This window comes from Sitodiplosis mosellana, unplaced genomic scaffold (genome assembly GCF_009176505.1).
Source record: "Sitodiplosis mosellana isolate CC-2019 unplaced genomic scaffold, AAFC_SMos_1.0 Smas_scaffold_6150, whole genome shotgun sequence".
Lineage (NCBI taxonomy): Eukaryota > Metazoa > Arthropoda > Insecta > Diptera > Cecidomyiidae > Sitodiplosis > Sitodiplosis mosellana.
This window is the reverse complement of record NW_022601391.1, coordinates 2,214,335-2,236,471: the sequence shown is the minus strand read 5'-3', so window position 1 is coordinate 2,236,471 and position 22,137 is coordinate 2,214,335. Positions and strand designations below refer to the sequence as shown.

General features: G+C 38.3%; 5 protein-coding genes across 13 annotated transcripts; 1 reads left to right on the top strand and 4 right to left on the bottom strand.

The window, feature by feature from the left end:
- Positions 1 to 696: 696 nt before the first annotated feature.
- LOC129574080 (phosphatidate phosphatase LPIN3) lies at positions 697 to 9,475 on the bottom strand. 8 transcript variants are annotated; one of them, XR_008688658.1, is made up of 9 exons: positions 6,773 to 9,475; positions 5,519 to 5,688; positions 5,025 to 5,144; positions 3,713 to 4,912; positions 3,422 to 3,641; positions 2,819 to 3,301; positions 2,241 to 2,738; positions 1,693 to 2,128; positions 697 to 1,639 (listed from the first exon to the last, which is right to left on the bottom strand). XR_008688658.1 is itself a non-coding variant. In XM_055455469.1 (9 exons), exons 2-9 carry the CDS (start codon positions 6,941 to 6,943, stop codon positions 1,772 to 1,774), a joined length of 3,219 nt encoding a protein of 1,072 aa, XP_055311444.1. In that variant the 5' UTR covers positions 6,944 to 7,237; positions 8,659 to 9,474; the 3' UTR covers positions 697 to 1,771. The 8 variants fall into 8 exon arrangements, 7 of the variants coding, with proteins under 7 accessions (XP_055311444.1, XP_055311440.1, XP_055311442.1 ...); XM_055455469.1 differs by having other exon boundaries at positions 697 to 2,128; positions 6,773 to 7,237; positions 8,659 to 9,474; XM_055455465.1 differs by having other exon boundaries at positions 697 to 2,128; positions 6,773 to 7,925; positions 8,508 to 8,824.
- Positions 9,476 to 9,900: 425 nt separating this feature from the next.
- Positions 9,901 to 13,523, bottom strand: LOC129574084 (DNA replication factor Cdt1). Its single transcript, XM_055455481.1, has 2 exons — positions 12,442 to 13,523; positions 9,901 to 11,839 (listed from the first exon to the last, which is right to left on the bottom strand). The coding sequence occupies exons 1-2, from the start codon at positions 13,212 to 13,214 to the stop codon at positions 10,432 to 10,434; spliced, it is 2,181 nt and encodes a 726-aa protein (XP_055311456.1). The 5' UTR covers positions 13,215 to 13,523; the 3' UTR covers positions 9,901 to 10,431.
- Positions 13,506 to 17,866, top strand: LOC129574081 (mismatch repair endonuclease PMS2). Of its 2 annotated transcripts, XM_055455473.1 has the most exons (7): positions 13,506 to 13,523; positions 13,975 to 14,110; positions 14,188 to 14,347; positions 14,416 to 14,605; positions 14,958 to 15,759; positions 15,942 to 17,363; positions 17,458 to 17,866. In XM_055455473.1, exons 2-7 carry the CDS (start codon positions 14,018 to 14,020, stop codon positions 17,560 to 17,562), a joined length of 2,772 nt encoding a protein of 923 aa, XP_055311448.1. In that variant the 5' UTR covers positions 13,506 to 13,523; positions 13,975 to 14,017; the 3' UTR covers positions 17,563 to 17,866. The 2 variants fall into 2 exon arrangements, with proteins under 2 accessions (XP_055311448.1, XP_055311447.1); XM_055455472.1 differs by lacking the exon at positions 13,506 to 13,523 and having other exon boundaries at positions 13,852 to 14,110.
- LOC129574087 (uncharacterized) lies at positions 17,722 to 19,517 on the bottom strand. Its single transcript, XM_055455485.1, has 5 exons — positions 19,232 to 19,517; positions 18,464 to 18,914; positions 18,326 to 18,394; positions 17,896 to 18,200; positions 17,722 to 17,811 (listed from the first exon to the last, which is right to left on the bottom strand). Exons 1-5 carry the CDS (start codon positions 19,372 to 19,374, stop codon positions 17,745 to 17,747), a joined length of 1,035 nt encoding a protein of 344 aa, XP_055311460.1. The 5' UTR covers positions 19,375 to 19,517; the 3' UTR covers positions 17,722 to 17,744.
- A 21-nt stretch (positions 19,518 to 19,538) lies between these two features.
- On the bottom strand, positions 19,539 to 21,706 carry LOC129574085 (glutamate-rich WD repeat-containing protein 1). The gene is made up of 3 exons (XM_055455482.1): positions 21,242 to 21,706; positions 20,575 to 21,166; positions 19,539 to 20,462 (listed from the first exon to the last, which is right to left on the bottom strand). The coding sequence occupies exons 1-3, from the start codon at positions 21,568 to 21,570 to the stop codon at positions 19,998 to 20,000; spliced, it is 1,386 nt and encodes a 461-aa protein (XP_055311457.1). The 5' UTR covers positions 21,571 to 21,706; the 3' UTR covers positions 19,539 to 19,997.
- Positions 21,707 to 22,137: the final 431 nt, after the last annotated feature.

Sequence of the window (22,137 nt, the reverse complement as noted above, 5' to 3'; positions counted from 1 at the left end):
CTCACTCACTCTTTTTATTGCTTGCGTTCATGTTTGCATCTTTGCATGTCGGCCAAGTGCGCCTTGGATTGTGCAAAACAAAAAATGCATATTAAAAATAGGTAAGCTGCTTGGAGGTCTAAATATAATTTAACTGTGTTAATCGTATAACTGTGGTGTTGCTTTTGTTGACAACGCATTCGCTGCGCTTCTAAACATACAAACCTGTTCAGTTGTCAGCTGATCAAAACGGCGACGATTTCAACAACGACACATGATTTGATGTGCACAGTATTTTTTTGTATGTGATTTGAGCACAGATGGTTTTGTACACGTAGACAATGTCGCAGCGAAAAGATGAAGAGATGGACATTTTGAATGATGTGTGTCGTCGTTTTTTTCGCCATTCAAATAATGAGCTACGTTTTAATTGGCATCCATTTTGAATTGCAAAGCAATCGGTTTTCAAAGCCAATGACATAGTTGCCATTACTTGTAGTTGCCATCTAATAAATCTACGTCACGTTGACCCTCAAAGCCGTTATCCTTTTCTTCGCATAGGCGAATCTCATAAATAAATAAACATCGAATTTTATTTGAATTAAATCAGCTTTTGGATTTTTATTTAATTGGTTTCATTGATTTTGTTTCTTTTGTTGGTCACATTTTTCAAGCGAATTTCTTTGCAACACACAATGAAAATTAAAAGTCTGGTCGTTTTAAATTTCTTTATTTTATCAATGTATTTCGGTAATTTCTTGCTATTTAGATTAAATTTAAAATGTAATCAAATAAAACACAAGCACATAAAAATAAATACCTGATTTAATTGTAATGATTTATTTAATATGAAGTAAAAAAAAAGATCTATGTAAAATAAATAACCAAATTTTCCCGCAAAAAAAATATAATTTAATAAAAAATATAAATCTAAATTGTAATTCGTGTGTTGCTAAAAACCGCTAAAATATCTAAGTATATGTAATAATTAACAGAAGCCGCCTGATTAAAATAAAGAAAAAAAAACGGGAACATAAACTAAAGGGGATAAATGATGAAAGAATTTTGTTTAAGATTCATTTCAAAAATCACAAAAAGTTCTATTAATTTTGTATAAATATATTTTTGTTTTCTTTATATTTTCAACAAATGATGATAAGGAATAGAACCACATTCAAGCTTCATTTTCATATTTCAGTCAATTTCGAAATATTTGTCATCTAAAATGTTCATAGAACGCGTAACAAAGAAAGCCACCAGGTTCATCGAGCAACCAAAAAAAATATGTATGCAGATCGCAGATACAAAGTACTAAAAGCATTTATTGATTTTTTATTGTTTCTTCAAAGAATACGTAGAAAAGAAGGATTTTATGTGACCTTGAGAAGACATTTCACACTTGTTCGTGTGTTGTGTGACGATCAATCAACATAAAAACGTTTCGAAACTGATATTTTCGTATATTTTCTTTGTAGTTTGTCTTCTGCTTCTCTGTTTTTTCTTACTGTATTCTATTTGAAATAAATAGTAATGAACCCGAATAAATATCTCTAAAATCGTGCTATGCATTATTTGTTTGTTTGAATTTTCAAGCGTTGCGCTGTGTGTATCTGTGTCTTGCACATTTTAGCCAAATACCAACTATAAATTTTGTTTTGCTCTCAAGTGAATATATGACGCCTTTTATTCTCTTTTTTTTCATTTTGTTTTGTTTAATTTTCGGTTTAGCTTTAGCCTTAATGCATCAATCATCGAGACTGTGTGTCGTCGTGTTGACGTGCGAGTGTTGAGTTTATGCCTTTTCCGGAATGGTTGGCATCGATGGATCATTTTCGGTGACCGGTGTTGGTGGTGTGCGTTGTAAGCGTGGCACATCGTTTTTCGCATTCGAACTGGAGGGTGATGCGTTCGCATCCAGGATATCATCACAATTGATATCAACGACCGGTTCACGCCAAAAATTGAAGCTAGAAAATTCCACCGATTCCTCGCGATCGTTGACTGGTGGAAATAGTTGATCGACAATATAAGCCATACTATGATATGTCGATTGGAATGTTTTATTCAATTCATGTTTCAATTCGCCCTTTGGGTTTATCGTGAATATACGAATGACCGGAATGCCAACGGCGCAATAAGCCCATACGTCCTGTACAAACGGAAAATGTATATATATATAGAGAGAGAGAGAGAGTAAAATAAATCGATCAATATGCGTATATATTGTGGGGTAGATCATCAAAAAATCAAGAAAAACATACATTGATTCGGTTGCCGTAACCAGCATAAAATGGATTCTCTGGGAATAATGCTTTTATGTCGCTCAAACATGCAATTTTAAATTGCTCCGGTTTGCGTTCGATGACTTCGCGATGGAAAGCCGATATCAATGACGTTGGATTCAGTAACAATGGACCGTCTGGCAGTTTAACGTTTCCTTGTTGAATCGAACGCAGATAGTCACGTGTCGCACGCGATTGACCGATTGCGCGCGCCGACAAATACAGCAGCTTGTAACCGTTTCTTTCGATTTTCGTAAAGAGTTCGGCTACGCCAAGCTGTGCCCAATCCTTTCCCACCATTGGCAAAATGTGGCCGAGCACATCTGACTTGGTGATGGTGCCATCAATATCGGAAATCACCACTTTGTCAGTGGATTTCCAACGGAATACATAGCATTTACAACGAGATGTTCCTTGATACGCAGTCGTCACACTGAATTCCACCTCATTCATTCCGGGCTTTAGGTTAAGGCTCTCCTACATAAAGAGAAATAAAATAAGTAAAAGATTCTAAGCATACATCTCCAAAACGCTTGATATGAATTTCAACTACTCACAATTTGTTCTGACGTTAGTCGTAGCGTCTTACGGTATTTCTCACTAGAGAAACTTGATTTGCTTACATCAGCCAGTTCGGAGCTGATCGAATCATCATTTTTAGCTACTGAATCAGTATTATCCATGCTTAGATTTTGCAAAGATACCTCTTGCAGTTCCATTTGATTATCGTCAGCTTTGGATTCTGGTGCGGTTGAACCACTTATTGTCATGTTATCTAAATCGTTAATTATCTCTTTCATATCATCGACGCGTTCAACACTTTGTCGCGACTCTTTCCTGTCCTGGATCTCTTTGGGTGGTGACTTTTTGTCCGCACTTTCAGTCGAACGACGCCATTTCCACCATGAATAACCACTTGCATTTCGACGATTATTTTCCGAATCTTTTTCTTGCGAATCATCCAAATCATTTTTGGATGTTACAGAACTTTTTCGGGTATCGGCCATCTTGTTTGCGTTCATCAATTGTTCAATCGCATCCTACATATAACAACATACATCATTCATTAGTACAATAATGTACATGGGTGGTCGCAAATTGTTCCAACAATAACACGGAAATTGAATACATTACGATTGGTCAGGGGTAGATATACTCACATGCGTCAATGGTTTGCGATAAGCGATAGCGGTCATGACGATCGAAGAGGCGGCTGCCCAACTGTAATATTTGTCACACAAACGAACAACTAGCAACGGTGACATGAAAATTGATGGGTTCTGGCACACATCCGCATATTCGATGAGATGATGTTCGAATTCCTCGTCGGTTGGTCCACCATTATCCAATCCACCGCATAATGACAGGGCAATCACATTTCTACCGAAGAGAAAAAAAAAAAAATAAATGTTCGAGTGACGGCAATAATAATCACAAAAAATGGAACTTACTTTTCGTACAGTTTTCCATCATGATCAAAATCAAATGCAATACTTTTTGAGACGCCATTTTCAACGGAGCTGGGGCTGTGTGGCAACGATGTTCCGTTTCCACTTTCATGGTCATCACCATCGTTCAAATTCAAATCGGATGCATTCTTTGGCGCTGGAAAATATTTAGCAACCACATCCGGATCTAAGCCTTCCGTATTCATTAAATCAGATAGATAAACGCCTCCGTCGGATGTACTCTTGCGCATTCGCATCGTTTCTTTCATGAAACTCAACATGGTATTCAACGTTGAATTGCGTTCCGCTTGTTTGGCGTCTTTGCTTCCAACGCTGTCTGCATCGGTTTTGATTGGTGTAATCGGGAACTCGCCCCATTTCCACGATGCCGTCGAACTGGTCATTGGATCTGAGTTTTTCTCACGTTGTGATATCTCAAATTCGCTATCACTTTGAATGGGTGTTGATGGTCGTGAACCGTATGGACTTGCTGCCACCTCTGTATCACTGAAGAAATGGAAATCACACATTCTGGGTGTATCCATTGTTTCCGGATGAATGTTATTTGGTTCAGTAAAACTGTCATTTGCGGTGACAGCAGTTTCCGATTTCGCTAAATCGTCGATCGACAACGATGTTGCATTCGACGACGGTTGATTTGGATCGGTGTCAAAGTCCAATTGATCAGATGGTACGATCGATGCCGAGCCAGCGCTACTGCTTGACGAATTCTTTCGTGATGCATTGCTATTCGTATTCAAACTGGGTGCTGACATGGATGATGTGGTAAGCGATGATTTTTTCTTCATCATCGACTTCTTTCGTCGCTTCTTTTTGGACTTTGATTCGGTCGGCTCCTTTGTACCGGTCGTTGCTTGTTGTTCGTCAGCTGCGTCGGCACGTGGCTCACTACTTTCTTTGGTATTCAATTTTTGGTCTGCATTTGCCGAGATCTCATCGTTTTGTACAATTTTACTGTCTTGAACTTGGTCAGCGTCGAAATGTTCGTGTTGTGGCTCTTCGGCAATGGTCGTTGCTTCCGAGGTCGTATTCTGTGAAGCCTCTGTTTCATTGCTCTCGGTTATCAATTCATTCGATTTAAGTAAAGCCTCTTTCTCCGCCAATTCTTGACGAATCTGCTCCGTTGTGTATTCCAACTTTGTTTCACTAACATTGCGACGGTTTAGCACTTTTTCACTGTACCTGTTTGAAAGTAGAAAACATTGACACAGAATTAGAGCTTAAATTTCATTTGTACTGCAGCAAAAATCAACGTAGAAAAAAAAACATTGAAAATTCAGATGCAATCACTCACCGTCTTGATTTATAGTCTGATTGTTGATTCTCGTAGACTTTTTCTTTTTCACTTGGTGACGAAGCGGTTGAATTTCGTCGAATTTTCACACCAATACTGCTATTCTCGTCCGTTTCATTGCTGTACGCATTGCACAGTGGCCAATAGGAAATTCATAAACAAGGTAAACAATTTTTAAAATGAATAAATAAAATAGTCGGAAAAAGCAAAAAAAAGAGAGAGAGAGAATAAACACAGAGAAAGAAACTACAACGAATCAACAAGGGGAAAACCGGCAACAACGAACGACGGATATAAATTATGCAATTCATTTTGCGAATTATTTAAATTGGTGTTTACTGGCAACTAGTTGCAGGTCGTAAATAATGACAGTAATGATTTGTTTGGTGAAGCTGATTTGTTTTTTTTCTTCTCTTGCAGCAAGAATGACACACAAACGAAAGAACTCTAAGCATAAGAAAAATTAGAAGACATCGCTATGCATGCACATTTACCTGTCATTGTATTTATTTGCGTACTCTTCAGATGGCAACGGTGATGTGGCCAAATTTTCGGGCAATTCGTCTAGATCATTTTCAGGACATTCTTGTACGAAAAACGCTTCACCGCTCTCGCCCAGTTTCATGTGAATGTTAACCGGTTCGCCATTAACCTCGATATCAACCTGTTTCCGTGTAATTACACGCATGATATAAAAAGGAAATCATTTTTTTTTGTTTTGTTACATACAGTGGCTTTGACAATTTCAAAAATGGTTATCAGGAAAAGACATAGCAGAAAAAAAAATTGTATAAATCATTTCTCTTCTTTTACAATTTAATTATTTTATCGTTGTCGTCGCCGTATTGGCTTAATGCTATTTAGAAGGGAACAAAAGTTGAAGTGATTCATTCGGTTTGTGCATGGATTCGTTGCTATGAATTAGTGATACATTGACCTTTGAGCGTTCAGCTAAAATGAACACACAGCTGTCACCTAAGTGTGTGTGCGCATAAGTGTTTCATTTTTTCTTCTCGGCATATTGTGTTTGTTGCCGATGCCAACCATTTCGTCGTTAAAAACGAAAATAAACGTTGTTAGGAAGGTTTTTTTTCTCTTCTCTCTCGCAAACCGCAGAACGAAGAAATACACATAAAGCGAAAAAAGATAGAAGCGAATGCGAAAAAAGGGAATCAGATGTAGACGCTAGCACACATGCACGGACATGAGCATGTATGCTTGGGCATGTACTTCAGCTGTCAAATTGTCCACTTGAATGTTTCGAATCGGAATACATACATTTCGTTCGGAATGTGAGTGAAAGAAACAGTGCGGACGCGGCGCAAACAAAAAGGGAACATTTGTTCCTCTAAAATTTTCCACGACGCCGCCGCCGCCGCCGATATGCGGCATTCATTCTAATGTAATGGCTATTTGCCGTTTTTTTTTCTCTGTCTTCTTTTCATCAACTTGCTGTTAAATTGTTCGATTTCAATGACTCGACGCGGCTGATTGATGAACGATGTTGAAATGCATTTACAAAGCAAGTTCAAGGTCATAAAGTGAATGAGGTTAAAACAGACGTAGGTACTGTTCCTAACATAGAAATTGATGAATCAGGAAATCCACTATATGAAACAACAAACACTTCTCGTCCACACACACAGAGAGAGAGACACAAACCGAATCACTTCAACTTTATTCTTGATTGGGATAGATAGATAATAAGCTGAGCAATGTGAATGTTCGTTGCAAAGAATAGTACTTACAATCTTTTCTCGGCTCCGAAGAACGCCCAATTTTCCGAATCGCACATGAAACGGCGAGCAGACAAAACTGCCATCGCCTTGTTCCACCACAATCACATCGATTGCACCCGTTAATGTAGCACCATTAATTTCATTGTAAAACTCTTTGAATGCTTTCAGCAGACTATTCATTTCGTGGTTGTTGGCTGAGCCTTGTCTTGCTCCACGTTTATTCGATTGGTTGATTACTCACGAATGGATCCTTTTTTCTGTTTGCAGCACTGTTGCACAGCTTTTTGTGTTGTGTCGACTATTGTCAAACTTGAGAGCACACACAAAGTTAAAGGGGAAATAGCGCGGCGGCGGCAGCGACGATGGCGATGACGACGACGACGGCAGCAGCAACGGCGTCAACAGCAGTGGCAAACGATAAATCGTGTAATTCTCGCTTTGTGTCGCGTTTATCCAATAATCCACACAATATTTCTAGCGAAATAGAAGGCACATGTATGTGAAAAACCGATGTGAGAATGCCAAAAAAAAAGAAACGAGCCGCTGAGCAGTGCGAATGTGACCAACGAGATAAACACAGAAATTATTTATCAATTATTCGTTGCCAATAATTTGCCCGACCGTTTGAGTCCGGTGCGGTGCGGTGTGTTTTTTTGTGTGTGGTGTGTTTGTTTCTCTTTATGTTTTCGCAGTTTCTATAATCACGCTGACTGTTGAAACTAAAGTCCAAACGAAGGTGGCGTAAGAACGAGTTAACAGCACACTCAAAAAATGAAGTTATGTCTCTATGTGTCCATCAGAAATCGGAATCACTTGAAATATTATTTGTTGAGTACACGCTGATTGATGTGTGTCGTAATTGACAGTTGACACCGTACACCAAAACTTGGTCGCGATTCTTCTTCATTCGCACTGAACACTATTCCTTTACGACTTCCTGTACTAGCTGCTTTCTTTGATTTTCTTTTCCGTCGAATTTGTTTTCTTTCTTAGTCGTTGATGCCAGCTGATTTACACTTTTTCTTCTTTCAAACAGTGTTTGCTATGCAAAGCTCATTGCTCATTTAATTTTTATTATTCACGAATTGGAAGCGAATCATGTTGAGGCGTTCGACACAGCGCACAAAACAACGAAAATATTTTTCTTTTATGAAGAAAATGACTTCTCAATACACAGACAACAATCGAAATTGAAGAGAGAGAGAGAGAGAGAGAGAGAGTGAGAGAATATGTAGCCAGGAACCAAATCAAATAAACAAGTTGTGAATAGAAATAGATTTGTGGCTTGTTGTTCTTTGTTGCTTTGATTTTTTTTCACTGTGTTTCACGTTTTTCTTTCTGTTTTTCTCTTATTACGATTCAATGCGTTTTTCACGTTTTTTTGTCTCGAATTTTTGTGTATTATTTTTACATATGCTTTATGTACGCGCAAACTTGACTGGGAAATGAACACACAGCATTGAAATTGAAATAACGACAGAAAGAAATTTCTTGAACGGATAGAGATCAAGAAAAAAATAACCACACACTGCACACTACACTGAATTTCACTTGAATTCTAAATAATACGATAGAATGGGCCGCCTGTGTCGTCAGACGCTTTCTTTTTATTCGTTGTCGTTTGCTGTTGTTGAGTTCGCGTAGTTTTCGAATTTTCTAATGAATTAAGTGAAATTGTACACGACAAAATGCACAACGAGAAGCTTGAGACATAGAATGAAGAGCGTTTGTTTTGTATTCGTACTCGATGATATTTTTTGTTGTTTCTGTTTGACTTAATCGGCTGACTATTCACAAACTACTATTATGTTGTGTTGGCCTGGGTTCCTTGTTCAGTTGCTGCTCAGTGTTGTATATATATATTTATGTATGTTCTGGATGTGCACGGTGTGTACCTTATATCGATGTTACTATTCAATTTCGATGTGAATCGAGCACCGTCGTTCTGAATGTCTTGTTGTTTTCTATCTTTTTATCGCTTTCTGTTGAATCGATGAATAAGTGCGTTAAAAAGCAACTGCAGAACTGTCATCAATCGGACGATATCGTACGAGGCGAACAAACAAAGAGAGCTGTACAAAGCTGCTGCTGTTGTTGTTGTTGTTGTTGTTGTTGCTGCTACTGCTGCGGTGTGTATGTATTGGAGTTTGTGTATTACATGTAACCACTTTAGTCACTCATTGACACACTATAATTCCAATTAACGAATGATTTTCTTTTCGCAAAGTTGTGTTGAATTTTTCGGTTTTTTTCTCGATCGTATGTATTTTCTAAGCTGATTGTATCTGCTGATTTCTGTGTTTTTTTCTGTGTGTATTTGTATGTCGTTTCAAATACACAATCACATGAGTCTTGCAAATGATGACGTGAGATGACAGCATTGAAATTATGCACATACACATGTATATGCAATACGCTCCATCACCCGTTTTCTTTGTATGTATGCGACGTTGTATGCCGCACACGTTAACACACGTATATCGTTCGCTGTTGATTTGCCCAACACACGTACCACATCGAATAAGACGATACGCATTTTGTTTTTGTTTATTCACATTTTATTGTTTTCAATGAAATTGCTGTTTTCAATACAAATCTATTCGAGCCCCCAGAAATGGAACCAAACCTTTTTAAACACGCGCGGTGCATAAATAGTTCAAACACTAAAGCCAAAACCATCGATAAATCTATTTGAGGCATTGTGGCTATAGTTACCACAACTACATTCATTCCATATGAGATATCAACCTTTGTGAATCGGCTATCGGTCGTTTATCGGTTACAAAATATCTATGTGATTTACTCATTATGAACTTTTTGATGATAAACAGTATCGCGAGAGAAAGAAAAAGGCATTTTGTTTTTTTTTTTCAAAGAGATAGAGAGAGGGAAAGAAACACATTATTAGCTTTTATTTGTCTTGTTTGGATACTTGAACATTTAAGAAACAAAAAACAAAATTCATTTTAAGAAAGTCGAAATTACAATAACAAAAAACGAATAATAAAGGGAAGTGACATTGAGAATATATCATACCACACGAAAACGTGTTACTCTTGATAATCAAGGAGTTGTTTACTGTCAAGAAACCTATTCAACGGGCACGTTTCTATCAAGAAAATAAAAATAACATTCCATTTCGCTTTTTGTTGATTACAACACATTGTTTACTAAAAAATTTAAGAAAACGAAAGAAATTAAAAATTCCCCTGAGTGTCACAGGCTTACGCCAATTTTTCGAAAGTATTAGATTAAAGTAACAAATGTTTACAATTGCAACTCAAAATGTTTCATTTTTTCACAAACGGAAATAAAAAAAATTAAAATCATGAAAATGCACACAGTTAAAATTGCAAAAGAAATTGGGTTTATTGTCGTGCTTTCATGGTTATTTTGAGATAGTGGCATGTCAACAAATAATATTGAAAAAATATTCTTTAAGAAAATGAAAATGCACACCTAACCTGGTTAAAGGGAAATTTAAAAAAAACACATTCAAAATAATCAATCGGTATTCAAACTTTAAAGGGAAAAAAAACAATTGAAAAATTGGTCCTAAATCTTATAAATTTTCTTTTAAATAAAAGCTAATTCTCTATTCTTTGTTTTCATTTCCTCATTTTGGTATGGTATTATCAGTCGAATAAACACTGTTCGTGGTGGCTTGCTTATTCAGCTTTTTGCTGTGCTTTGCGCTCCAAATCCTTAATAACTTCGGCCAAATTCTCATGACGATTGATTTTAATGAAATCAGTCTTACGAATGAAATGGAAGGTAAGCCAATTGCGTGGTGCTTCTTTCGACATTAATTCAAGCAATTCGCGCAGATTGTCGCGGGTCATCTTCTCACGGAAGCTATTCTCAAGTTTCGCTATAACTTTGTCCATTTCCAAAACGCCTTTGTTTTCCGTCACGAAAATGTTGCGAATGTAACGCGCTAGCTCGGGCAGTCGAGCGTATTTGCTGGCTTCGGCATCTTGTGATGGTCGTCGTGTCATTGCGTCGAGTTGTTTGGCCGCTTGTTTTGCGCGGATTTTCTCCAGCAGTGATTTTGGTACACCTTTCAGTACTTTGGCGACGGGATCGGTGGCCGGCGTCGACGCTGTAAATGTGACCGTACTCGTTGTCGGTGTGCTGGCCACACTTAGTTCGGTCGTCAATGGAGTGTCTGGTGTTTTGTTCGCAATTTGGTTGGCTTCATACCGTTCCATCATCCGTTCCGTCGGTGTGGCACAATTGAACAGATTCCGTGCCGTTGATAAAATGTCTTTGGCTGATGAGAATTTCTCAATGTTTGGTGGTTGCGGTATTTCTCCCGGCAATATTTCGGGGCAAGCCTCCAAATCGAATTCGGCGTGCCAACGACGGATGTTTTCTTTTGGTATATGGATGGGTGGTTGCAGACTGCGCAGGAATACATCGTGCTCATGCTTTACACGATCCAAAAGAATTCGCTGGAATCGTTGATAACGTGCGATCATTATCTGTGGATTCATTGTCTTGGTGTCGGCTTTGCGAACGATGTTATCGTCATCGAGTTTCTGTATACCAATCTCATCGTTGGTTCCGTAGTTAGCTGGCAATGATTGTACGTTCGGTGTGATAACCAATTGGTAGTAATCGTATTTGGTGTGCGAGCCCGGGTTCAACATTTTACGTTGCTCGAACATGTACGCATCTGGATCCAAATACTTGATTTGTGCCAAATGATTCTCCATCAGATTTTTACGCATCATACGCTGTACGGCTGGCTTCAGCTTTTTGAATGTAATCGTTTCCTTGCGATTATAAAACATGGCACAAATCGAATCGACACAACGGAATGTTTCCAGTAGGCTACGGTATTTGTATGGCAATTGCAATGATGTGCTGACTGCATCGCTTGCTAAGTTTGCAAAACGTTGATACGCTGGCACAGCGTTCGATTTCGTTGGGCTGAAGAGACGACGTGGTGTAGCAGCCTTTTTCGGTGACATCAAATCATCGTGAGCGACTGGATGCTTTTCAGCGCTGCCTAGCTCTTTGCGTAGAGTCTTAACGGGAGTTTTGGTCGGTGTTCGAAGACCCTTCTGTGGACTGAATAGAGACAAAAAAACACATATATAAATCAATTAAATGAAGATTAGATTCAATTAATATCTTCAATGCGGAATTGAATGAGAAATGTTTAATCTAAGGGTCACAGCTCATACGTGAGACGATTCCAAGCACCCAAATAAACACATGTGCGCTCAATTAAACTGTCGCTGCACACATATGGTAAGCAAAAAAAAACATGAATTAATCAACCGACGAACAACAAAATGCAACGCTCGAAGAAAAAGCAACAACAACAATAATGTGTGCAATACGTATTTCACAGACCCAATTAAAAGAATGCACTTTGTCATGTAAATTCACCAATGCAATCGAATTCAGGTCAATTTTTTTAAATGCCGATCAAATGTGTATGCGCCACTGCAACTTTGTTGATTTATTACCAACATTGTTGTTGTTAGTTTTTTTTCTGCTGTGTGATTTTGGTTGTTGGGTATTTCCTGATTGGAATGAAAATTTTGGTTGGCAAAATAATAACAATCCATTTATCTAAACTAAAGTGGTGATGATTGTGTGTGTGTGTGTGTGTGTGTGTGTGTGTGTGGCAAATATGAAAAAAGAAATGAAATGATGATACAAACCTTGATAAAACTTCTAGTTCAATTGTGTCAAATTCCTTGAGACTCTGCCCGCCCAGTTTGGCTGGTGAGTTGTTTGCCTTTTGCTTGGCGTTGCGTTTGTTGATACAAGCTTGCAGTTGTTCGTCAAGCTGTTGTCGTTTATTCAATAGGGCCTTCAGATCATCAAGACGTGAGCTGCGTCCAATTTTCGATTTTATCTCCTCAAATGACAATTCCTTTCGTACATTGGTCAAATTCTTGTTAACAATGCTGGCTTTGTTTGTGTCCGATGTTGATGGTTTCGATTCATCAGTCTTTGATTGTTTTGTTGGTGTCGTACGTTCGGTGCTGGCATTCCGTTCGATCGATTGGAATGCTTTAGCTGGTGAACTGGTGGATTTCTTGCGCGGCGATAGTGATCCGCCCAATGTGAATTTCACAATTTTCTGCTGCTTCAGTGGCTCTTTGCTCGCGGCATTCGTTGAGATGGCCGATGCTGTGCGCTTGGCAGTGCGTCGTGTGGTACGCTTTTCAATGGTTGGTTTGGCCTGAACTGGTGCCGATTCCACTACTTTTGCATTGTTCACTGTGGTAGTGCTTGGGCTTGTACCAAATGCATCAGCATCAACTAATTTATTTTTGGCCAAAATCGCCCGTTCCACCAACGCCTGAGCACGATTCGACGATTCATTCGTCGATTCCAAACGACTTATTTTATTTCTGGCATTCACAATATCGTCGGCAGCGGCTCTTTTCCGAACGTTAAAATACGATGCAATCGATGGAGATGCCATTTCTCGTGACCTTTAAACGGTATTTTCTCTGATTATGCTTACGGTTGCAATATACACAAAGGAATGTGTTGTGTCAAGAAAACTGTCTTTACTCGAATTCCGAAAATTTTCAAAATTTATTTGAAAATAAATTACTTCACTGTCACAAATTAAAAATAACAAAGAAAACTGTTTCTATTTTTGTGGATGGAGTGAAAAGGTTTTTTTTCTTTCTTCTAAACTATGTGAATAAAATGTGAAACGTGATGCAATGGTGACGAGATGATGAAGCGTCTTATGCCTTCATTTTACTTTTCACGAATGGCAACTGTAAGTTTTCCCTCCAAAATTAAAATCCACTCAACGGGCGAATTCCGACACATACAGAACTACTATGGCGCTGCATGACAATCAGCTGACAACATTGTTTACTGGTTTTCGAAATCGCCGCACGTCGGTTTCTGTTGCGGCTATTTGGTGCAGGGTTGGAATTCGAAATGTCGCCGCACAACAAATTACTCAATTTTATTTATTTCATTGGAGTACTTTTTGCATTGGAATTTACCTGTTTTTCTTTGTTTATAAATTGCGGGCAAAAAATAAAATTTAAATTCAGTTTTTTTACATTTGTTTGATTTTTGCGGTAGATTGTTAAGTTTTTTTTTCTCATGCCGTGATCTCAAGAACAAATGTTTAGAACACATTTCGAAGTGTTTCGAACTAGTTGACTTATTTTACCGCGTAATTTCGTAGACCGTAATTTGAATGTTCGATTCTTTAGTCAAATTGAAAAGCATCACAAACCAAAATGAACAGAATATAAAATGAGTTCTATTGATGAACCAGCCACAACTGTGGCAGCAAAAACTATAAGTGCCATAAATAGAGATACGGTTCATAAAATATGCTCGGGTCAGGTAAAGAGTATTAAGAAAAACCATAAATCCATCGGAATAAAGTATCTAATGATTTTGTATGTGTGTTTTTTTCACAGGTCGTATTAAGTTTGGCTATCGCTGTGAAAGAATTGGTTGAAAATGCTTTGGATGCTGGAGCAACATCGGTTGAAGTAAAAGTGCGTGAAAATGGACTGGAATCGATTGAAGTATCGGATAATGGTAGTGGCGTTGAGGAAAGCAACTTCAAAGGATTAAGTAATTTAGGATTTTATTTTCGCAATGTCGATGGAATTTCACTGAATTTATTCTGAACATGGTTTCAGCGGCCAAATATCACACGTCAAAATTACGAGAATTCGATGATCTGGAAAGTGTAGCTACGTTCGGCTTCAGAGGTGAGGCTCTGAGCTCTCTCTGTGCTTTGTCCGATATGACAATCACCACGAAACACCACTCTGTCAATGTGGCCACCAAATTGGAGCTGGACCACAACGGGAATATTATGAAACAAACGTAAGGAATGAATTGACTGTGAATTCCCATGTGGAAAATTTTTTGACTGACTATTCAGTCGATTAGTTTGGGACATTTTGACTGACTAAAAGTGATTGTCTCGAACAAAATAAGCAACTGCAGTTAACTTTAATCACAAATCACTCTTAGTCAAAATGTCCCAAATTAGTCGACTGACTGAAAGAATAACTAAACGTGATTGTCTCCATACAAAACGCATGATTTCAATCAACTTAGCCAGTTTTAGTTGTGTATCACTCACTACATACAGTTACATACAACTGAGTGAGTGTTAGTCATTTTATTTGCACACGGGTTACATTGAGTAATCATATTTTCGGTTCACTTACAGTTCATGCGCCAGACACACTGGTACCACAGTCACGCTGACCAATCTCTTTGCTTCCATACCGGTTCGAAAACGTGAATTTCAACGAAATATTCAGAAGGAATTTGTTAAAATGTGCCAAATTATGCAGGCATATGGCCTAATTTCGTACGGCAAACGCATTGTTTTGATCAATCACACGGGTAAAAACGGAAAATCCAATATTATGACAACACACAGTTCGTATTTGCTTCGTGAAAATATTGTGGCTATATTTGGTTCCAAGCAAAATGCCAATTTACTCGAAATTCGACCGCCCATCGAACAGAATGAAGTGCTCACCCAGGATGTTTTGAAAAGTCTGGACGCTTCCATAAATGTGGCCGATGAAGAGCTGGATAATTTAGGATTGAATCGATTTCAATTCGATGGTTACATCTCAAGCTGTGGCCACGGCTGCGGACGAAGTGCAAAAGATCGACAATTCTTCTTCATCAACGGGAGACCGTGCGACCCAAAGACAATCATCAAATTGGTGAACGATGTGTATCACCGGTATAACCAGCATCAATATCCATTTGTCGTGATCAATGTAATTATGGAACGGCGAGATGTTGATGTCAACGTAACACCAGATAAGCGACAAGTCATGGTGAACAATGAAACCATTCTGCGGTTAGCGTTGAAGAAAAGCCTTTTGAAGACATTCGGAAATATCCCATCCACATTTAAAGTGGAAAATCAAACATTGCCTAGTCTATTGGCATACAAACAGAACAAAAGTGGAAACAATCGTTCTGCAGCGGCCGAAGAAAGTCCATCAGATGTAAGTATGGTGAAAGGGAATATGGGCATCATTTTGATTATTCATATTGTTTGGTTCTTGTTATCATGTCTGGTATTGGGTTTATCATGTGATTATGGGTTGAAAATATTCACATTTTAATTCAAATTCAATTGAATTTGCGTCAAAATAATTTTGTTTACGTTTCTATTGAGTTTCTGCAGGCTTCATACATCAATGATGATGACTCTGATATTACGGTCTATACTGAAAAAGGAAATGCCAGCAAGTTTGCCAGTATGCTATCGCAATGGCGTGCAACAGGCCGAACAGATGAATCATGTTCGCAAAACACAAAGAAACGCAAACATGAATCGGCGGATGAAATTCTTGCGCGTAACTTGAAAATGAAGAAAATCCATGAATATTTGTCACAAGACACTGTGCAAACGGAAACGAATTTTGTGAGCTATGAATCGGAACCGGACTCAGATGATGATGAGCCAAATACAAAATCTAGTTTTACCAAAGTGAATGATTCTGAGAGTGGAAGTGATGCTGTGTTCAAGCGGTCAATCAATGATGTGATGGAAACCGATTCATTCGAGGATACTGAGATGCTGAAAAACAACAATTCATTTGATGCGGAGATGTCGCCTGTAGCTAAACCACCCGAACGTGACTATCGAATCGATTGCAAGGTAAAAGCGATTAACACGCCGAATCGAATGCTCAAAACATACACACCAAGCAAAGACATCCATGCGCTGGTAAAGAGGTTTAAAATGGGCCAGACCGACGAAGGACACACGAGCAGCTTTACATGCCAGCTCGAAGAAGCCAGTAGTTCCGAAGCCGGAAAAGAAATAAAACCAGAAATAGCAGAAGAGGAAATATTTGACGATGAATTGGATGATGAAACCAGTGGATCTCAGCCGAAAAAAATTGCCACCATTTCTACATCGATAGCCGAGATTGGAGCGTTCATGGAAAAAGAAATTGAACTGGAGGCGCGTGCCAGCACAGCGTCCATGTTGAGCCGAATGAAATTCAAAACGAAAATCGATCCAAAGCAAAACCAGTCGGCCGAAAACGAGCTGAAAACGGAAATTTCGAAAAAGGATTTTGTCCGTATGGAAATCATTGGGCAGTTCAATTTGGGCTTTATAATTGTTAAATTGGATGAAGATTTGTTCATCGTCGATCAACATGCCACCGACGAAAAGTACAACTTTGAAACGCTGCAAAAAACAACAGTATTAAATCATCAACCGTTGGTTGTGCCCCAGGATCTGGATATGACGGCTGTTAACGAAATCATTGTGATGGACAATTTGAAAGTATTCGAAGATAATGGCTTCCGTTTTGATATTGACATCGGGAGGCCGGTGACGAAACGCGTAAAATTGATAGCGAAACCATTCAGCCGCAACTGGGAATTCGGAAAGGAAGACATTGACGAATTGGTATTTATGTTACATGAAGGAACAAGTGATGCGACCTATTTGGATACCTGCCGACCATCTCGTGTTCGAGCGATGTTTGCGTCACGGGCATGTCGATCGTCTGTGATGATCGGTACATCGCTGTCGCGAACCGATATGCGACGTTTGATTGATCACATGGGTACCATTGATCAACCGTGGGTAAGGCGACATTTAACGAAATTCCATTTATTTTTCATTTATTTTTTTTCTCTTAAAAATGTTTTCAAACGATTTCTTTTCCATTAATTTCCAGAATTGCCCACACGGCCGTCCAACCATTCGTCATTTGCTAAATTTAGAGATGTTGAACATCACTGATGACCAGGATGATAACGGCAACCAGTCTACAAGCGATTAGATGTGCAAGTTGCATAATCAAAAAACAAACACTTAATGCATAAGATTAAAATGAAAACAAGACATTTTTTTTATGATTTGATATATTATGATAAAATAGACGTGTAAGCCAGGTTAATCAGAAATTCAAAACATTCGATATTTGTTTTTGTTTTTAAAAAAGATTACATTTATATTATGATACTATTTTCTGGCGGCCCTGAGTTTTGCCAATTCTAAACCTTCCCATTGGCCTTTCTTGACGCAAAAACTGTAAAAAGGAACACAAACACACATTCATAATGAATAAAAGTAAAAGACAAAAATGATTTATGGTTTTTTTTGGCCGACGTACTTTTTCAAACAGTAGTCCAATACTTCCTTTTCCTTTGGAGTCAAGCCATTCCAGAAAGAGTCCAAATTAATATCGACAATATCTATAGTTGCCATTCCGACCAAAAATGTTGCAGGCCCCTTTAGTTCGGCTGCATACGACATGGCCAATTTTCCCAATTCGACTCCTTGCGATATGCAGTAATCACTGCACAAACGAGCCTGTTTTTTTATTTCATCGGGTGCTACGTGCCATGGACGTGGACCATCGTTTGTGAGTAGGCCCATTGCAACACTAGCAGCACAAATCAATCCCAAACCTTGTTCCTGATTGATTTAATGAAATGAAATTTTCATTTAATTGATATGAGCAATCAATGTCACTACGATGTATGACATTCTCGATAATAATATGTATCAAATCTATATTCAAGAACATAAAGTATCCCTACCAGAAAGAATGGAACGTATTCCAGTAAAGAATCGTCAAGCAACGTGTATCGGGAGTAGCACAAAACCGTCTAAAATTGGAGAGAAAATACATGAAATGAAATGGAATAGTTGTTAGCACATGGCAGTAAAGATCTCACATCAAATCGACCAGGTGCTTTTAGAATAAGTTCTTTGAGTGGTTGAAGTGGATATCCACTGTAGCCGATGTAACGTGTTTTTCCTTGTTTTCGTGCCTCCTCAACAGCTGGCAGTGTTTCATTAACAACAATATCTAAATTGTCGGCGAATTCAACGTCGTGAATCTGTATTATGTCAACTGAATCCAAGCCTAAATAGCTTAAACTTTGATCAATTGATTCTTTGGTTTTCTTCGCTGAAAAATCAAATTGCGCATCAACCGTGTCGCCCATATTGTAACGAGCAACTTTTGTTGCAATGTAATATGCTTCACGTGGAATGCCTTTGAGTGCTTTTCCAATGATTTTTTCCGATCGTCCCTGGCCATAATATGGAGCTGTGTCGATATAATTTACACCCGATTTGAGAGCATAGTGGAACGCGCGAATCGCCTCCTCTTCACTGTCATTTCTGAATACAAAAAAAAAATACAAAATTGAATGATTGCAGTTTATCTGATTTGCGAATAAATTTAATTTGGTTCTTTTTGCGTTGAAAATATACATTTTGCTTGCTTCTCAATATTGAATAATTACAAATATTCAGCTTTTGTTTCTTTCTCGCATTTTGTTGATTTTTTAAATCAAAATCAGGTGTTTTTAAACCCAATCTCAAAATGTATGTTTTTGTTTTGTATTTAAAATATTCGATATCATGTTTTTGTTATTCATTTTTTTAATCTTACAAGTGGAAAATCTATTTTTATACTGTGCATTGAGAATACTAACCCGTAATAAGGGGCAAGAGTTCCACCGCCAATTGACAGCCTGGACACAAACAAATCGGTTTTACCAAGTTGGGTGTAGTTCATTTTCCGTACGACTTCTTCATCATGAAAACCTTTGACAAAGGTAGGTGGCAAACCGGCCATTGTGTTATTTATTTATACCAAAACAATAAAATCAGGCGACTACGCAGAAGATTTTGGATTGCTTTCAATGAAGTGTCAGCATCAACTTATTTATACAGAACCCAACGCATTCAATTTATAAGTAGAAGCATAGCATCAACTGGCACAAGTGATAAGAACGCTGCTGTGTTAGATATAGAATTTTATTTAGAGACACACCAACACATCGACAATGAATGAATTATCTGCTTTGTTTCTATGATGGTGGTAGTGTTGTTTCATCTGTATACAAATAGACACGTATGCATAGACAAGTGCTTTTCAAAATAAATGATCAACGGAAAATTTGTGTCGACTATTTTAAAATGTCAAAAATTGACAGTTAGTGGTTTACATTCTATTTATGTACGAAAATAAAGCAAAATAACAATCAATCGTTTATGATTTAAATCGATCAAATTAAAAAATATTACGGTGTACAACTGAGATTGGTATAGTTCCTAGGATGATGAAGATAGTGCAATTGATTGCGCGCAAATGACACACGGTGCTTTTGTTTACATCGTAAAATATTAAAAAAATTTATTTTCCATTTTTGAGGTTTTGATGACAAGAAAATAACTTGAGTAGACTCTATCCAATGCTTAAACGCTGATGGTTTTAAAAACATTGAATCCGCTGTGTGCCGTTGATAGGATGACACCAGGGAGTTGTGGGTGCCAATGCAATTCTTTAATATCAGTTTGACCTTGATGGATGAACAACAATTGCGGTGGCAAATTGCCCAAATCATCCTCTTCGGTTGCTCCATTGCTAACACCGGCTGCGGCTTCGGTATCTTTTTCCACCGCCAAATCCCATAATGCAATTTGATCATCAGCACCACCAGTAGCCAACACGGTTGAATCAGTGGGATGCCATTCGACCGTTGTGATTGGCTTTGTGTGATGTTTGAATGTGGCAATAGGTGTTCTTGATGCAAATTGCCGTAAATCCCATATGTTAAGCACACCATCGTCACCTCCACTCGCTATAAACGGCTCACTTCTATTCCAACTGATTACATTGATGTCATTACTGTGTGCATTTTCGCATGTCAACATGCATGCCTGGAAAGAACATTTTTAATTAGTGAAAATCATTGGCAGGATTTGGATGGATTGTTTGTTTTTCTTCAAAAAAAAAAAAAAAATGATTTTCAAATCACAAAAGATCTCTCACCTTGCCTGGTGCAGCTCGAATGTCCCAAATTCGAATGCTTTTGTCAACGGAACAAGAGGCCAAGACACTTTGTTCATTGGGGCTCCATTGTAAATCTTCGACCGAATCGGTGTGCCCAATTAATGGTCGTTGGTCAACATTCCATGTGCCTGATTCATGTGGTTGCCAAACGTGAATATCCCTCCGACAGTCTCCAGTTGCCAACAGACCTGGTGCGACTAAACTCCAATCAAGCGCAAAACCTTCTTGTTGATGGCCACTAAACGTGAACAGACTTTTTGCTTTGTTTGCTTTTCCCTCTTTTTGGTACGAACTAAGCAACTCTTTGTCGTCAACGGCCAACAATTGTTCGGATATACTCCAAATGTTCACTCGGCCCAATTCACTCCATGCCGCTGCTAACACATTGTTTGCCACATTTGTTGTACGTATCCGATTTATACAACCGGCATGTTTGATCAACGCACAATCCATTTGTGGTTGTTTTTGTTTGGACGATCCGTTTTCTTCGTCATCTGATTCCTCCTCGGACTCGTCATCATCGTTTTCTTCGCTATTCCGATGCAAATTGGACATTTTCATAACGATAATACTGCAAGCAGAAGCAAAAATATGTTTGAAATCGATTCTGTCTTCAAAGTAGAAAAAAAATCTGTTCCATATTTACTTGTTGACATGTGCTTTGGCTGCTTGTGTACCCGCCACCATATAACACGACAACGGGAATGTTTCACGATTATCGCCCAGTTGATCACGAACGATATCAAAACTGAGGCATGGTGCTCCAGTTCGTGCTTGGTGCAGCATCACATATGCTGATTCGTCGCACACCAACTCTTCATCGGCATCAAGTGGCTTTCCCGGTAGATAAACTTGGCCTGTTTCATCTTTACTATCTTTTCTATCACCTTCCTCGTCGCTCGAATCACCACTGCTGTCCATATCCTCGTCAATGACTTCATCAGTCACTTCCATATCCATTTCCTCGTTATCCATCGTCCGGTTATTTTATTTTAATCAAACACCAAACAATTCACAATCGCCACACACGACTCTCAACTATGATTTCGTTCAGTCTAAATGTGAGTTTTTTTTTGAGGTTATGTTTGTCATAATAAAACAAACACAACACGTGAACCAAATGTCAAAATGCGAACTGTCGCATTTCTGGTTTGGATTAAATTCCATCTGTTCAACACCATCTGTTGTTGGAAAACCCGTTGCGGTGCGACCAATAAAAATGTACACATCTTAAAGGAGAAAGTAAACGAAAGTATCGGAAACGTATATGAAATCCCAACGAAAAACGTTTATTGCATAAAATAACGTGAATGAAATTTATTTTCCATATGATTGACAAACACAAACCCTCCAAAAAAAAAAAAACAAATTTCATAATTTTTACCTCTCCTAAAAAACAAATTCAAGTGACGGTTTCTCACGCAGATCGATCTAGCAAAAAGTATCGTTTTCTCGGAAGCATCAACTTGAACAATTTTTAAGGGAATTCAAAACAAACAGAAGAGAGTTGATAATTTGAACACATGGATATGGGTATAGGGA